Genomic DNA, 19,168 nt, shown 5'->3' with positions numbered 1-19,168 from the left:
TTCGTTCATATAGATATGAATTTAGCTCTGCATTCACAGATTAAAGAAAATTCGAAGTCTTTAAAGAGTCAAGATGGACAACCTGTGTAGATTAAAACAGCGTTGTGAAAGAGATAAAACCAAATCAAATTTGTTGTGAAATTTGTAGACCTGCATGATGGCCTATTGACATCTAAGTATGTGATGATATTAAGATTTGTTTCAGACAGTTACAGTAACAGATATGTTATTTGGAGCCAATCACCGCCAAAAGGACCAAATTATCATTACAAAGGGGAACAATTCTTACATAGCTAACATGAAAATGTGGCACGTAAATAAATAAGTTTGTGCAATTAAATACTCTGGCCTATGTGTCAATAAATTCTGTTTGTTAGCATAGCTTTCAGTTGGATCGCCTTTAACGTTATAAGCCTTCGCCTAGCAACGAAATCTAAATTTTCAGCTGATACATATGCAATGCTACCAACATGTAGTGATCGACAGACATCTTGAGGTGTCTCAATAAAATATAATTTGCCATGAGAGTGCATAGCTATGCTGAGAAATCAGTCAGCACCATAATGTATTGTACATTAAAAACATAACTCAACAAAAAGAGTAGGAAAGTAAACTTTATACTTAACAAAGTCACATTATAAAAAGGGGAGTGTATGCTGTCAGTTTGATTTTATGCATTTAATATAACATTAAAAAAATCGAAACATAATATCACAAAATTAATATTACTATCCTCAACACAATGTAACCGTTTCCTTAGGTTTTGTTTTAAAGTGGACGGAGTTCAGTGTAAGTATCTATCAACTTGAGAAGCACACAATACCCAAATAATACACTGTAGAAATAAATTCAAACATCAACTTTGTACAACAATGTATTATCATAAGAGAACATTTTACTCAACTGGTGAGAACAACACAACAAAAACAGTCAACACGGGTATACATTTTTCACTACATGTCACCAGTAAAGGATACTACTGATACAAAGTAGAGTATTGGTGAAGATCACTATAACATGAACACTGTCAAATAGGTGTAAAAGATGCAACATTGTCAATATGAACATAGCCCATTCTAAATGCATCAATGAATAAATCGCCCTAACAGATATATTTGAGTCCTAAACCTTTCCGATAATCGAAGTTTATAAATGATACTGAAATCTAAAGATTTTATTGTTACGGTGAAAATAAAGTTACGATAAGAAAAACAACTGCCTCCTGGTTTTCTCTGGCGGAATTAGATTGAAAGTGTTACGGTGAAAATAAAGTTAAAACAAGATTTTTTTCTTTCTTACAATAAGAAAAACAGCCGCCTCCTGGGGTTTTCCGGCGGAATCAGATTGAAATTTGGATCGAAGTTTTACTATCAATTCCTATAATTCTGTATTAATAAATTTACATGTTCATTTCTGACTTATATCGTTATCGGTATTACAAAAATACGTCCAATATATTAATTTCTTGTACGTATCGTGAATGTCAAGTACGTAGATATATATACCACAGCGTTAACACAAAATAATGAAAAAGGGGACTATATTAGCAACAAAATCTAAAGAGACAGTAGATTAAGACCAAATATAACAAGGCCTAATAGGACCAAGCATTAGGTCACTACTGGAAAAAAAGTCGTGATATAATTATACATTTTCGTGACCGTTCCCTTAAAGAAGACATAAAACTATTATATTCCCAATAACCTACTACATATTAAATGGTTATGAGAATAAGGGAATATAACTCTTGCATCCAGAAAGTAAAATATATACAACGATTAAATAAACGTGACTCAGAAGAATTTCATATAACTATTGTGTCTGTGCTAGTGAAATAGATCCAGGTTTTTTTTTCGGGAATTTTTTTAGTTGCTCTTCATATCACAAACACACATGTATAGCAGGCAAAATTAAATCATGTAAATAACGATATAATTTTGCACAACTACAAACATGAAATCATGGTAAAAAATAACATTGACAGTAATTTTGTCCAAAAACAAATAATACAGATAAAAAAACGTGTATATATACACACATAATTATGATAAATTAATGATAGAATTTTTTCTTATGAACAAACTATACAGATAAATTAATTAATAAAAATACTTCGATATTCAAATGTAATGTATATACGCAACCTTATTAAATAAGTAAAGACAGTAAGAGATCTACAGCTTACAGAGTATAAATATCACAGAGACGCACAGTTAAAATAGACACAGGGGTTTTCTTATTCGATATATTATAATTATTATATTTGCATTGCATATGTCTTTCAATTTACCGTTCAGTTTAAATTTTACTCTCAAGAAACATACAAAATGTTAGTTACAATTAACAAATCAGAATGATAAGAAAAGTATAACATTGATGTGTAACGATTCAAAAGCGGATCTTGTATCAGGATTGTTCCTTACAGTTTAAAAAATCGCAAACAATCTCAATAGAACAAGACATGTTTGTTGATTAAAATAAAACATCATTATCAAAATGCTCCCATACAGACAAACAATTAATTGTGCAGAAAAAGAACTCAATATCATACAAACGGTATATGAATAGACGATCTTTCACGAGTTTCCATTTCATATAGCATTTATGAAACGTCTCCAAGAATGATGATTCTGGCGAGTCTCTTTTGAGCTTCGTTTAAAATTAAAAAACCTGCCAGTTTCATAAAATACATATGAAATGGAAACGAAGGTAAGATGACATTTGTTGCGAATATTCATAAAAACAATGTTTCTTAAAATGACTTGAAATCAGAAATAAAGAAATTTTAACAATAACAAATGTGGAGTCCAAAAGCAACTGAAAGTCTGTGACACCATAAGGGTGTTATACCACAATGGGAACCTACGGCCAATCACAGCTCCGCTAATTGTTATTTAACGTGTGTCTATAGCACTATGTATGTTCTCGTGTTATTACACTGATAACAGGTAAGGTATGTGACTTATATTTAGAAACATCTCTGCATGGATTTGATTTCAATTATTGAATATTATAAATGTTCATAGTATTTTACTACTCGTAACCAATATAATGTGTGTTTATATCATGTCTTTAGTTCTACATGGTCACAGTACAACATTGCACTAATGATAACAGTTGTATAATATCTATACTTTTTCGAACATATCTTTTTGTTTTTTGGATCTTGTGGTGACTGAATTCACAGAATAACATGAAAACTCCACTCACCTTTAGTAATTGTTTACTTAGCCATGCACAATGAGATAGTAATAAGTAAGGGAAAAATAGTAATACGCAAGGGAAAAGAAGGATGGATGATGGGGAGTTTTAGTCATAAAAAATAGCCATGCTAACATTTAATATAATAACATTATTCTACTTAGAAACTGTTATAAAAGTATCGCATTTCAATATACTCATTTAAAAAACATGTTTGTTGATGCTGAACCTGATCAGGAATAAAATATATCTAAATAAAAATTTACTTTTTCTCACTATTAGAGTGAATTTACCACCCTAGGGTCATAGTCTCATATAAATGTTAAATATTAGTATGTAGGAAAAACTGACCACTAATTGCAAAAGTGACTGAACATCTATAAATATTTATCCAAAAAAGCTGAAGTGTCACGGTCTTCTCGTCCAAATTTTATCCCATTGGTACATTTAATTAACAGTTCCAATACAGACCTTTCTTTAGGACGATGTGCAAAGTATCAATCATATATATTTACAAACAAATATGTATAGAGCAAAGGTTTTGCATACATTTCTTAATCAAATTGTGCTTAAAGCTGACAGTGCAAGTTAAAAAGCTTTCAATTGAGATGTTCAAAACAATCTTTTTTTTTCTGGTTTTGAGATTTTCGCCAGTGACAATCTCTTAGTAAAGTTGGAAGTGAACTTTGTATGATTTCATGCAGATTGTTACAAAACAACGTATATTAAGAGCGTACGTAAGGTCTGTATGTAATGCGTTATTCTGGGAAAACTGCTGAGAATGCTAAATTACAAGTGGTGTTTTTTTTAAATGTGACAACTGTATATTATTCTTAACATACACGTATGTGTACTGCTCTTAATTCAACTCAGATGAATTAATATATTGTGCAGATATTTCATAACTCCGAAACATTAGTGTCAGCCATGCAGACAATTATTATTCTTACTAAGATTATTTGATGTTTAAACGTTATTAAAATCATCAAATATGTGTAAAAACTTACCTTAGATACCGTTAGATATTTATGAAAGCTTGTTTAATATTTTATACAAAAATATTCCATGGGTCAAATTGGGAGCTTAATATCAGCTAAAACCCCATTTTTTGTATAAAAAAGAGACACATTCCATCGAACTTAGATAGCTATTGATTGTTTACCACCAATACCGGAAAGAACATGATTGAAGGGAAAACATAATAATAAAAATATATATACATTTGATACTATAACACACTGGGGAATCTAGCATCTCTATAATCACACTTCACCAAATCTAAATGCATTGTAACAACTACTTGTAAGTCATGGTACAATTGATAGAACATCTGTAAAATAACATGCTAGATTTCTATCCTCCTAACATAATGCAATCATGAACAATGTGTTTTGACGTTACGGCGTCAAAAGTGGTTAACAATTTGTGTAAATGGTAAGGTTTCCATGGCGCACTTGTTTCGTAGTGCACGTTTCATTATTCTTAAGTGTACCATGGTTCATTTTATCTCTGAGTAACACTTTCTATCACTTCTATATCCAAAAGTACAATGGTTCTCTTTTGATTTTAAAATCGACCCGAAGTGCATATGGTCCACTTTTATTATAGAAGTGGTCAAAAGCGTCATTCTCGTAAATATCCCAAGGTATACTTTTGAACATAACCATGATCAGAAGTGTCCTGTCGCTATCGGCCATCACATATCAACGCATGTGCAGATATTGTTTGTTACCAGAAATATTAGTTTAAGAATACATATCAGTTGTAACCAAAATTTAAAACAAATCATGTTATATAAAGCTTTATTGCAAATATATCTTATGTCTTCCTATATATGTGTTTTGGAACACTTTAGACATTATTTGTATAATTTAGTACCACTGTTGAGTTCATAATCAATCAAATACCCATAAAGTGCAATAATTTGCTTACTTTGTCCGGCTTCCTGCGTCGACACACTAAGTATTTAATTGGTCGCTTCCTTGCGTCGTGTTTTTACTCATATTTTTACTTTTATTGCAGTTTGTAAACTGGGAGATTGCAGTCCTGAAAGGTTTCAAGTAGACATACCAGAGCGGTTACGAACGTACCGGTACTTTAGTGATGCTTTGTTGTCGGTGGGGCGCTGTTCACACTGGATTGGATGTTACTTTGTAGCGCAAAAGGCGAGGATGTATGATCGGGCTGCTGTGGTGGTGCTGTTGGGGGGTAGGCCGGGGGTGGCGGCGGATAAGCAGCGGGTGTGTACTGAAGGCCTCCGACGTTGTTGTACGGTGGGGGTTGAACTGTCGGAATAGGCTGACCCTGCATCTGATAGTACGGTTGGGGCTGCATGGGCATGTTCACATGGCTGTTCACTGTATTTAAAATGAAATGTGATTAAATAAAAGTAGTTTTTATTGCTCACATTTCTTCCTAAGGATATAGAAGTCACACTGGTGATCATTGCTTATCATGTTACCACTGTTAAAAGGACAAGTTTGTTAGATAATTAAACAGCTTTGGTTTCAGCTTTTTATCTAAGCTTTATTTCATAACGTTTCAACTACATTGTTTAATTATAATGAATTCTAACTTTTAGAGTTTGTAAAACTAATTTCTTTATCGATTTGAGTGTTCTTTGAACGATTAGCCACGTTATATGTACAAATAACTATGCTATTTTAAATTCAGACATCATGCAAGTGACCAAAAATGTGGAAATTCGTATAGGTCTTTTTTACTATACAAACAGCAGGGAGGTTTATTTAACTTCTTTATCATATTAATTTCAATAAATAGAGAAATTCAATAGGGTTAATTTCAAATCACTAGTGGATAAAATGTGTATAATAGGACCCATACTATTTCTCAAAAAATATAATTGTGGCAATCAAGGTTTAAACAAACCTCGGGCACTAAAAAACAATCAGTAAGCAGATTCGGTCACCTTATGGTAGATGAAAATAAGACTCGCACGAGTGATTACAATGCTAAACAAATAAACAAACAAAATAGGAATATACCGACTATATATGACATACCTATGGCAACCCCCGGGCCCCCTGTTGTTGCTGGGGCTACCACCGCTCCTCGCTGTCCTCTGGATTTCTCAGTACATTTGCAAATACAACAGATCACGACAGCTATCATCACTCCGAGGAAGACGAGACCCCCAATGATGGCACCAACAATAACACCAATCCTGTAAAAGAGGAAATTATAGCACTAAGCTTATATAGGTTTTACCGGTGATGTTAGTATTTAACGGGGAAAATATTCCCCCTATACCGATTGTTCCCCCCAAGCAACGTTTCCAATGATAACACACATACTGTAGAGGACGAAATTATAGCACTAGGATTATATAAGTTTAATTGGTGATGTAAGTATTTAACGGGACAGTTGCGTCATTTACATACTCTATTTGTCCAATCAAATCTTGGTCAAATTGATATATTAAAAAACTTATTTTGCAAATGTCGCGTCCGTTAAACATATTATCAAATAAAATATGTATTGTTGAAATTTTCATATAAATATATTGACATCAGGTCCCCGGCCTTCTTATAATCATTTTTATCTAGTACTTTATTCCATTCCTTCCTACAACTTTACTCACTAATAATAAAGAGACAGATTCATCCTCCAAAAATAAAACCTCATTTCATATTGACCATATAATTTCTGTAAATGTTCTTGCCTGTCGGTGATGACCCACAGGGCAACTTCCCTTTGAATGGAGGGAATGTTATACTCCCAAATAAGGTTAACAATAAGTAAGTGTTGCTCTAGGGTAATGATATGGAAATATGAAGATAATCATGAATAATTGACGCCATTATGACACATTTTCAAAATTCTGAAGTTTCGTGTGCATGCATATATATATATAAAGAAAACAATTTTAACATAAATATTTAGAAATTGAACAATTAGTCCCCTTCTTTTGTAATTTCGAGTTTAATGGCTAGAAGGTATAATATAAAGTAAAAAAGAGTCGTCTCAAAGTGGATATCGTACGGGACCTCATACGAACGGACAACTGTCTAAACAAGTCATGAAGGTATTTTAGCTTATAAAGAAATTTACCTAAAGAAAGATATTGTCGCCTCTAAAAAGAGCATAATTTCGAAATATGTAGTCGGCTAAACGATATGTTGTTATAATCATACTTACGACAATGACGCCGCGGTGTACTCGTAGGTATAGTAAGACGAGATACAACAGTAGCGGATGGAAGTATAACCACAGCAACCGAATGAACAGTAGCCATAGTAAGTGTAGTAGTAACTGCTGGTGAAGTAGTTGTACTGTTGTTCGTAACAGGTGCTCCCCGACAGGTATTCTGATACAAAGGAAGGAAAATAAACATCACAGAAAATATGTCTAAACCTTCAATGAGACATTATACTCGTGTCGTTTCAGTATAGTTTAAACATCTTTCCAAGCTGGTCATCTGTGGGATTTATTGTTGGTTCAAAATACACAGGTTTAAACGACTTTAAAGAGTTCATTGTATTATATTAATGTATTAAGTTGACTCAGACTTAATGGCAGCCTACCGCATTACGTCCCTTTATAGTTGGCCGCTAATAAACATTGGCGCTGTCTGTCAACGGTAGTTCCGGTTTGATCTCGTACGCACCATTCCAATGTAAACAATCCGAATATTGCGTGACTATTAACGTCTATGTTTAATCATCATGTAGGAGTTTGTGTGTAAATGGTTAAATGTGTTGTGTTGCATATATTCGCTTTGTATTAGCAGACATGTAATCGTTTTGATACATTTGTCATCATTTTTCTCGAGGGAATTCCTGCTGTACTATACAGTAACCATACCACAGGGGTTCGTTATAAATGTCTGAAATACACATGTACATATTTTATGCTGTACTGATATGGGTCATAGCATACATAAACTTTGTGTTGTTATCCATATCAGTAGCATATGTGTATTTCAGACATTTGTAACGAACCCCTTTGCAATAAGTTAACTTCTAAACACCGAATTTGGAAATGGATCCCTCTACTCCAGGGCCTAGAAATATGTTATGTGTCTGAGTGATCAGCATATTACGTAATCATAAGTGACACACCTGTACTATAGTGTTTGCCGGCGACGCACATAACCGTGGATAATGAAGTCAAATTAAAGGTCTTCATGCACTTTTACTTGTGAGAGAGGGAGGGGGGAACAAAGTACATGGGTTAGTGTTATGCTTAACTGATATGGGTCACACAGCATAAAGCTATCATAATCAGTGACTTTAAATGTGAATTTGGTTTTTTTTTTATTTTTAAACATGCACAAGTGTGTATTTTAGTCATTTGTAAAAGAATAAATTGTGATCTGAGCAAGAAAATATTTTTGATATCCAAGTTAATAGATATTTATTGAATCATTGCTAATTATTACCCAATAGTCTATATAACTTATACTTAGTCATTTTTGACTGTTTCTGGCCTTTTGTCCAATTTCGGCTGTAGGGGTGAAACAGTCAAAACTGTTTTCCCGGTCAGAGCGAACTGTTACCCGGCGCGAATTCGATGCGCAGAAATCCCCCCTCGAGAGCCCCCTTCATGCGTTTCGGTGACCGCGACTCAGTGTTAATGCAATGGCAACATTGCATGCAGCATTGATACTAATATTTATTTGGTAATAAAACAATTGTTTCATTGTTATTTGGGGAACAGTCAAAACAATCATCCCGAGGTAGGGGGGAGCCCTGTGGAACTGTTTGCCCTTGGCCTAGCGGCCTCGGGCAAACAGTTACCCAGGGCTTCCCCCTACCTCGGGATGATAGTTTTGACTGTTCCCCAAATAGCCATGAAACAATTGTATACTGTTGAACAGAAAATTATATGTACATGTCAAGATGTATTTAACTGTGTGATTCATAGTTGCTTCTGTAATTATCCATAGACAAATGTAATATCTAACATCTGTGGAGAGGTCACATTTGATTGAAAGTCAACCTTTACATCCCAATTGTTGCTCAGAATAATTATGAGAAGATGATGCACTTTTAACAACTGGCAACTGTGATTTACTTGTACAGTACAGTTCAACCATACAAGTTCCAGAGGAGTCATCCACTTTTCTTTCCACTCAAACATCTGAACTTAGTTACTTACTAAGTACAACTTGTCAAGTGTATACATGTATTTATTGATGTCTAAACTCAGTTCACAACATGTAGTGACGTACAAGAAAATACACATATCAACTTTGAAATATGCACACATTTAACATATTTGTCATCAATATAAAATTATCCATTTTGATGAGCTCACTAACAAAGTAACTTCTCTAAGAGATATAATGGGTTCTCAAAAAGTAAGCCAGGTCACACAAAAGAAAGAGTCCAGGAATCAAATATCCAATAAAAAAACATCAATATGACAAATCAAATCAAATAAAAACACAATTAAGTTTGATTATAGATATCTTGACTCATATCCTAAAGTTTATTTCCTGAAATGAAAAAAAATATCATGGATGTTATAAATACACTTTTTACACATGTCATAACACACAATATCAATATACATGTACATTATAATAACTAAGATGAAATGAGTATCTCATATGATAAGATTTTTTTTTTTACAAGTTATTACATACAAAGTTCTGTGTCCCTCTAATAACATTAAACAAGGGTTTGTCAATATCTGAAACTACCTGAGTTACACATACATTTAAGTCATTTAGGTTTTCTTGTTTTCAAATAAACATTTGACAAAAATTCTTTTTAAAATGTGTCCAGTTCTTCAATATTGATGCTTAACTATTTTCAATTTTGACTTCTAAAAGGTATTAAATCAATATTGTGATATTATCGTTCTCTTATATGGCCTGCTTCTCAATATATATATATAACAAAGTATGAAAATACTTGATCAGTGATACCTAGTAACTTTAACTCTATAAAAAAAACCATACATATTAGTTTTACCAATAGTTGTTGAAACAGACAATACACCCATCAAGTGTTTTGAAATTTTAACATCCCAAAACCTATTACAAAAATCACACATAAGTCAACATTGTTATAGTTAATGTACATACATGTACTGATACACAATTAATTTAACATTATATACCTGAGCCATCTTGGACATCAGTAGACCCAACAATGAGCTTTGACTCGAGTTTGCAAAGATATGTCTATTTAGATTGTGTTTGACTCCTCAGATTTAGGGAAAAGATTATTTGAAATGACTTAATGTCAAGGGTCAACTGAAAATCTGTTCATCTGAAATATTCAAGGGATTTTTGTTGAACAAAATCATTACAGTAGTGATTCTGTAATATGAAGTAATCTAGAAATTTTAAGTACAGGACATTGCAGACAGTATAATTCACTTCAGTAAGAGCTCGTACAAATTTGTCATGGCACAACATATCATAATTATTTGTTCTTCAGTAAGTGGTAGCACAGATTGTAATATCTTGAAGTTCTTGATTTGCTCCATTTTCATTTCAACAACAATCCTCGGAGCAGCAATTTGTTGAGTTTTAAAGAACTCCTGTACACTCATCTGACAATTAGATCATACAAATGGTGGCGTATTTAGTCCTATATGTGCAGGAAGTAAATCTCCAACAGTAAAGCCTTTGTATGCAAGAATAACATCTCGAGGTTCTGACGTTGGTAAGAAGAGGTCACCATCTTTTTGCACAATATGTCTGCTATCTGATACATGCCCACCCCAAATCCTTTACACAAATGTTACTAGACCATTGGGTGCAACTCCAATAAAACCTTTATAAGTGTTATGGTGTTTGTATTCACTCCATGTAAGAAATTAAGCCTCCATGTTTCCTGGTTTCTTGCAGAAGAATTATGTTGCATCTATAACTATACGAACCTGAGCCATTTCTGTAAAATGTTTAGGCAAATTGCTTAAAATTTGTTCTCTTGATGGCCATGGGATTAGGGACTTGCATGTAATAAAACATAAAATTAATCCATGTATTAATGATTCGAGAAACTGTTATAACAGACACACTAAATAAATCTGCAAGAAATTTTTGCCAGGTTTCTCAATTTTTTGGTTGAAATATTTTCTGTCTTTTGCAGGTAGTGGAGTGCTTTTTCCCCTTTCCCAGTAGGTCAACTATTCTGCACCATGCTTACAAAAAGTAGTAAAAAGCAGTAAAAATGTTGCATAATTTGTATAACCAGTATAATATTTTGTCTTCTCATCATTGTTTTCAATAATCTCTGGTTTAAAAATAGGAACAACTGTCTGTGATGCAGATGATTTCATACATTTGACCTTATTTAATTGTGTCTGTGTAGCATCATCTCTTACATTTACATCTGATGTCTAGACATATATGGAATCCCCAACTATAGGGTCAGTCTGTGTTTGAGAAATCTCCTTTTAAGACAAGGAACTAATAGTAGTAGATATACATGATGTATCCTCACAGGGAATGTTTTCAGTATTCTCAAATACAGAATGACTACTTTCCTGGGTGTAGTCAGATACCTTGTTTGCATACATTATTTTCAAAATGTAAATTGCGAAGTCTAGATTTTGAGCCAATTGGAGTATCTGGTCGCACAAGTTTGATTTTTTGAATCCATAATGATCTTGGGTTTTTTTTATCAGCACTGTCACCTGATGGAATGCAATGAGGTTTTATAGTTGTATCATCCTCACAATTTTTTTCCTGCATAATTGAAGCACAGTAAACAATATCTTTTTCCTCCCTTGACAGTGATAGAATCTGAAACCATATAATGGGATTTATCATGATATCAAGTTTTTTACTGGTAATGTTTTAATATTTTTTCACAAGAATAGATGGACAAGTGTTGTGATACTGTTCCAAAAAGGAAGGATTTCTTGTTTTATACAAAAGAAATTAAAAGTATATCAAGAAATGATTCAAATCTCTGAAGTAGTGTCTGATTTTCATGTTGTGATCATTGGATCAGACATACACAGGTGAAAGCATTCTAAAATTAGATTTGTTATGCTATGCATGATTTTACTGTGACTGGGATTACAATTGTATGTTTTATCAAATTATAAACAAAAAATAGAGAACCCATTTTAATAAATGTTATTTACAAATGTAGTCTATAATCTCTTTTTCTTGTTACAGTGAATGGTAAACCGTTTTTATTATTGTTATTTCCTTAAAAGACCTTTTTTAACTTACCTGTGTACCCATCAGTGTTTTCTGTCTATGTGAATCCAGCCCCCCTCTCTAAAAAAGTTCAAAATATACTTATAAAAATTCCCGAAAAACACTGCCAATATACACAAATATGTACTGTAAGAGTTGAGAAATTGTTGGTTATCGGACGACAATAACATAAAATATGTTTAGTGCGATCATGGGTTCTTACAGAATAGTCCCGGTGGGAGTAAAGCGCTTTTGTTTTGCCGAAAAAACGTATCTGGATAGTGTCCATAACGTTACATTTACACCTTGATATAAAGACGGGCTTATTTCACAGAATGAACATTTTTAAAATGTGGAAGCTTTCCTCAAAGGAAGTTTACCTTTATCGTCCATGTTATCTGCTCGATCATCTTAAAATCTTTGATATTGAATGGCAACCCCGCATTATGATGGTCCTATGTCACCATATATGTCATCAAAACGACATTTATAGATTGACACACTGAAGATGTCAACACAACGTAGACGCCGAACCTTAGTTACACCGGAACTACCTTACGCGCGTCAGCAACTTTTGTCACAAGTGTGGTGGTGTTTGAGGCGCGTCAAAGGGACGTAATGCGGTAGGCTGCCATTGAGCTTATGTTCCTGCGTTCTTTAGTACCTGGCCCATGGATCAAGAAACAATCTGAGAGTAAAGTGTTTGCTTAGCTATTCACAAACACGGCGCTATTTTCATGACATTATAAATTATGGGTTAAGGATGTACACCTCTGAGAAGTAAAAACAATCCTGCATGAAACTTTTTTTCTTATATGGATTTTTGGAAAAAGGAGATAATGGCATAGTAGAAAATGCAAAATAAATTATATGTCCGTGTGTTCGTACTTGTGCTAAAATCAGTCAAAGATACTAATTTAACACAATATGTGATTTTAGGTGATTTTTTTGGTTTTGACCATTTGCAGAACAAATTCATACAATTTCTTCCAAGAATGTTATCAGATATGTATGAATGTTTGTAGAATTGATAAAAATATTATTGTCTTTTACATTTTGGAAGTAAAATTTCTTAATCTTATTCTATTAACTCAAAAAGGTGATTTAGGTAAACCCTACCCGTTCTTTTTTTATGAAAAAGTGCTCATTTTTTACCATGTTTTGCAGATTAAACGCTTAATATAAAAAAAGTTCTGCTATTAAACCTTTTTTAATATTCAATGAATCAAAACAAAACGTGTTTCTCTTTCTAAAATAGCCACGAAAACGGGGGTACGTTTGCTTCTTATCTTGTCCCATTATTATTTGTGTTATTTTTCACCTTTTTCGGGGTCAAAAATAAAAAGTGCTTCAATTACATTAAATATGTAAAGAAAATACCAATAATGTATAATTTTCCACTTGTTGCATATTATTTTTATAACATTGAACATAATAAAGCTGTACAGTAAAATTGAACCTGCTACAATTAAAAATGGCGACACAATGACAATTTAAGTGATCTGTCTAGTGTCAAAAAAGGTGAAATTTAGGCCTTTTGCGAAGCGCAAGAAATACACATTAATACACATTTTCAAAATGGCCGCCGAATTGGTCATTTTTTTTTTAAATTCTTGTTAAAAAGGTTCTTCAAACAACAGGCATCTAGTTTTTTGACATATTTTTCAGATGCATGTTTGCTATTAAACTTGATCATAATTTGTTAAATATTACAAAAACCCGTTACACCAGATCAAAAAGTGACCTTAACGTGATTTAAACCACAGAAGAGTACATCAAAACATAGGACTAAAGACCGTTTCATAATGACGAGGCCAGATATGGTGCAGATTGTGCGGTTTTCATTTTTGTGACATCATAATTGTTATGTTGTGAAAGTCATGGTCAATTCCATTAGAAAGTTTGCTTTTTTAAAATAAAATTGAATGAAAACCACCTATTTTGTACAGTTAAAATAGAACACAGTTTACACATATTTTCTTATCAATAATAATAAAATTGATAATAATAAACTTTATTTAACGAAGATGACATGTTTAGCCAAAGGCCAATCTACCACATGGTTCTTATTGAAAACCAAATGAAAACCTGAAAATCGAGTCGATACTGAAAATATATATCTTTACGTAGTTGATAATGACTTACCTGAAGTTCACGTCAGTTTCATATTTTGGGAAAAGCCGATGATAAAAATAGCAACGACCGAAATAGCGCAATATCCGGGCCTTTCAGTGAGAAGTTAATATGTACAGCACTACGCTGTCGATCGACAACACAGTGTCAGTTAAGAGTCTTGAGTTATAGTTATCACAATATAAACCTCTAATCAGATATTTCTCTTCACGTTTGGATTTGAATGAAAACGAGCAGGTTCAACTAGATCATGCACGGACTGAGAGGGTGCCGTAGGGACAATTTCAAACCGGAGAAAGTACGACATCAATAGGTTTAAACGTAAAATAGATAACTCATTTATAACGATGTTATAGATGCTGCTGGAATATGATTTTAATCCAGTATTTGTATTTGTATTCCAGAAAGGCTAGGTGAATAAAGCGAAAAGTTACCTTCTCTTCTCGACTAGGAAAACATTTCGTTAGCTAGAAATTCACCGACAGCTGCCGCTAAAACGTACGGCTTTACAGTTAAGGATTTCTCCATTACTGATTAAAAACGCCAAGAAAATAATTTTACTTGTCAATTTCTCGACATAAATTGCTCATAAGGAGTATCACACTATATAATCATGAAGAATTTTGTAACAAGGTTATAAAAAAGTTTACTTCACTAAATTGTCCCTTTAAAGGTCAAATATCATAAAATCAACATTATCATATCCGTTTACACAAATTTTCGTTTCAGCAACGATACTATAAAATTCATATTATTATGTAAAGATGTAATCCAACACATTTCGTTTAAAGTAATTATAAGTTTATATATTCGTGTAAACATACAAAATGTACCATTATATCGAAATTGTCATGTAAAGATACAATTACACACGTAGTATTGTGATAAGTTATCAGCAAGCACGTATCCATCAAGGAATAGCAAACCAAATCATTGGAAAATGTACATACATGAAAAGATGAATAAAGGCAAAGCTAGTTTTATACTTACTTTGTTGTACACAACTGATATATAAATCGTATTGCAATACCGCTAATACAGATATTAACTGCAGCTAACGGTTAATACTTGAATACAAATCATTTCCTAAAAGAAACTATTTGCTGAAATCAGATATTGTTAAACCGAACAATGTAACCGAAATATGATAAGTGCGGTATTCAAACCAAAATAAGATAGAAGACTAAACAATTGTCATGAAGGACCGTACCACACCAGGTGAGATATCATACAACGTTGTGGGACCAAGTATAGCAAGGCTTCTTTCTTTTCTCCTCCGACAACCATGTTGTCATTCAAAATGTATTTAACTCAGATTGAAGCATTTTCTTTTGGCTTTAAACTAGTTGTTTGATTATTTGTTTTATTATGATTGTTTACCAAGGCTCGCATACGATTTTGTGTTCAGGCATATAACTTGTATCAACAAAAACCGCTATGTCAATTTACAAGAATGTGTCTTTGTACGTGCTATGCTGTACTATGAAGCTACTAAAATCCTACTGCAGTTTAGCATTATAGGCGCATTGGCATTGGTAAAGGACATATTGTTTTTATAATGACGCGTAGCAATTCAGCATAGATTAGGAACATTAATTCCTTTTTCAAATAACTTGGAGTGGAAATGAAGGTTCAAAATTAATAACCAATTGAAATCACACTTCGAATGAGCAGTTGTTCGTACCGTTGAAATATATATATTTATGAGTAATTTTTGTATAGGAGAAATAATTCGACATACCTGTTAGATCAATGAGTGGAATAAAAAAAGGCTTTGAATGCATGTAGTATTGCATTAATGAAACCAAGGGGAATAAGTCTATTAATAATGATCTGATAATTGTGATTAAACTCACTTCACTGACTCTGGGGCATAACTCCGTAAATTACAGTCGGACTATGGTGGTTAGTGAACTCATCCGAGATTTCATAGTGATTAACCTTCCCAATGAAGTTGAAAATTATTCGAGATAATGATCATGACCGGCCACTGTTTCATCAATTGAATAAAGGGGCATAACTCCTTAAATTACAGTCGGACATTGGTAACGAGATTGATTTCATGGTAATTTGTCTATGAAGTTTGAAGTTAATCCATTGAAAACTAGTGGAGATCTCGAGCGGGACACTGTCCATTCAACGGGCATTACAGGCGGATAATGGTGGTTATCGAACTTGTCCCAGCTCTCATTGTATTTAGTCTTCCTATGAAATTCGGAGCGCCCAACCACCCGCCCGCTGACGTGATAACCTAATACATATAACACCCTAATATGCTCACTATCACAAGGTATTATTAACAGTTAACTACATGTACAAGAAACATAGGGTGCTTCTTTCCCAATGCCTTTTTAACTCACTTTAATAAGAAAAAAAGAAAGAAAAAAAAATTGAAAACCTCTTGTATTTTATTGTATTGTTCAAACGAGAGAGAGAAAAAAAATCAGCTATATCTTTATTGTGTTGCACACGCACAAATGGTGAGATTTACACTGCCTTATGTACAGGACATATACAAGATTCGTTTTCTTCCTAAGCTAACAAAGTGTCACTTTTGAACGCCTCAAATTCACAGATGTAAGACAATCATCATCATTTTTAACTAAGTAATTAAACATAGATAAACATTTGAATAACAGTTCTCGAAAGCATTGAAACGTCTTACATTGAACACATTTGTTGTACATGTTTTGTTTTCATTTTCCCTGTAGGTTATGAGCAGAACATCGATTTGTAATAACTAAAATGCAATGGCCTTCGTACACCTGTTACATAGATACAGCTGGTACTTTTTCATTTCACAATTTTTTTAATGAATATTGCATCTTATACAAATTCAATTGGGCAACAGGCGTTATGCCTATAGAAGCCCTCTCCTATGGTATGGACTATGTATATTATTATATATTTATTGTGAAATTATTTAAAAGTGTTTCTATATCTAGGATAGAAGTCGTCGATCAGAGCTCCCACGCAGTGACTCGTACGTCATGCCTCTAACCTTATAAAAACACATTTCATTTACATTGTACCTTGATCGATCTTTATTAATGCTCCGCGAGGCTTGTTGTCGGTTGGTTCCCAGCAGGTATATGTTAATGGATGCCTGACCAATATTTTGTTTTAACCACGTTACATTTCGATCTATATACTTTTACCTAGTCTATGTACATCATGATGAATGTAATTCAGGAACGGAACTGTTCCCGACCGGGACACATGCCTGCAACCTCAGGATATTTGCAGAAGGACATACATGTATATGCAATCTAATTAAAATCAGATCCGAATTCCCGTTAATTTGGATATGATTTTAATTAGATTGGACATTATGGATTATGACGTCATCTCTCTATTTTGGTTTGATGTCTCCTCAGTTTCGTTTCTATTTAGCCTGTTAATTAACGCTGATGTATATTCTTCATTGAACTCTAGTCTCATACGAACTTGTCTATTAAGATTGTTTTCAAATCTGTAAGGTTTTTGTCAGTTATTGATTTGGATTATTTGTTCACACATGTATGTATGAGACTAATATACATGTATGTATGTATGTATGTATGTATGTATGTATGAGACTAATATGCGTTGTTCGCTGAACCTCTTAAATAGAGAGCGTCATATACCTATTTAGAGACACTGTATATGCGATTTTCAGCTCTCTCTCTATATATATATACATCTAATATATTGACATTATACACAATTATTCTGCTTTATTGCATATCACTTGTGACTTAATGTCACTCTGCTTATGTTTATAGCTATATACTAAAGTCAGGGTGTTATTATCGTAAAGCACTAATGGTTCGCAACACTCCTTAAAATCATTATATAGTCATTTTGAAAACATGGAGGATAATATGGAAGACAAATACGTCCAAATACAATATAGTCGTACTCCGTAAAAGCTTGTAACATCCGACAAAAATGTGTAGTCATCTCGGCCCCTTATTTACTCAAGTACCCAATTTATTTACCCAAGTTCAACAAGGCTGGCCACGCAGGGATATTAACCCCCATCCATGGCCACATACCCGACTCTTAATGTCAAAAACTGTAACGTCGAGACCATCTTCGGTGTTTCTGTATTGGAGTTGTATCTAGCAGTAATATTATTGAATTCACTTGCTGGTATAAGAACAATATTACTTTTATAACAATAACCAATGACATATGGACAGAAACACCAGACCTATCCACCATCGAACAGGTCTCACCAGAGGAAAGAAAATATAACCTTTCGATCTCAATATAACTGACAAAAGAGATGGCCACACAGACGATCCTCATATGAGGAAACAATAAGTCATCAACTCACCTCGGAATTGCAGGATCACAGTCAGTAAAAACAGTGTAATACCACTGTTACCCATCTTGATGGNCCGCGAACTCAACTATGACATCCGTTCTCTAATTAGACAAAATGGATGCCATATACTGGATACTGATTGGTCGAAGCTCCGTTGTAGTTCGATTTAGTTTAGATTTAGTATGTATGCGTAATATGGCATTGCAAACTCAACTGCGACATTTGTTTTCTAATTTGACAAAATGGCCACCATATACTGGGTTCTGATTGGTCCAAATATAGATGTTGTCTGATTGTCCCCGGAATCGGTACATAAGGGTTTTGAGTGATGCCGAACACAATGGTAACAGTTTCGAAAAGCTCAGTTACCATGATAACGAAATGGTTGCCTC

At 33.4% G+C, this 19,168-nt stretch overlaps 1 protein-coding gene across 1 annotated transcript; it reads right to left on the bottom strand.

Moving 5' to 3' along the window:
• Positions 1–4,543: 4,543 nt before the first annotated feature.
• On the bottom strand, positions 4,544–18,842 carry LOC110463785 (cysteine and tyrosine-rich protein 1-like). Its single transcript, XM_021518642.1, has 4 exons — positions 18,786–18,842; positions 7,360–7,528; positions 6,225–6,385; positions 4,544–5,558 (listed from the first exon to the last, which is right to left on the bottom strand). Exons 1-4 carry the CDS (start codon positions 18,838–18,840, stop codon positions 5,299–5,301), a joined length of 645 nt encoding a protein of 214 aa, XP_021374317.1. The 5' UTR covers positions 18,841–18,842; the 3' UTR covers positions 4,544–5,298.
• Between the last annotated feature and the right edge of the window lie 326 nt (positions 18,843–19,168).

Source organism: Mizuhopecten yessoensis, unplaced genomic scaffold (assembly GCF_002113885.1).
Source record: "Mizuhopecten yessoensis strain PY_sf001 unplaced genomic scaffold, ASM211388v2 scaffold10929, whole genome shotgun sequence".
NCBI lineage: Eukaryota > Metazoa > Mollusca > Bivalvia > Pectinida > Pectinidae > Mizuhopecten > Mizuhopecten yessoensis.
The sequence above is the reverse complement of the archived record's forward strand: the minus strand, read 5'-3'. Positions and strand labels throughout refer to the sequence as shown.

What these genes read in the sequence shown, in the direction of transcription:
- LOC110463785 (XM_021518642.1), bottom strand. Translation starts at nt 18,840, where the DNA reads ATGGGTAACAGTGGTATTACACTGTTTTTACTGACTGTGATCCTGCAA. An exon ending in TGTGATCCTGCAATTCCGAG is followed by an intron (nt 7,529 to 18,785) that starts GTGAGTTGATGA and finishes CCTTTGTATCAG; the next exon opens with AATACCTGTCGGGGAGCACC. An exon ending in TACACCGCGGCGTCATTGTC is followed by an intron (nt 6,386 to 7,359) that starts GTAAGTATGATT and finishes CCTCTTTTACAG; the next exon opens with GATTGGTGTTATTGTTGGTG.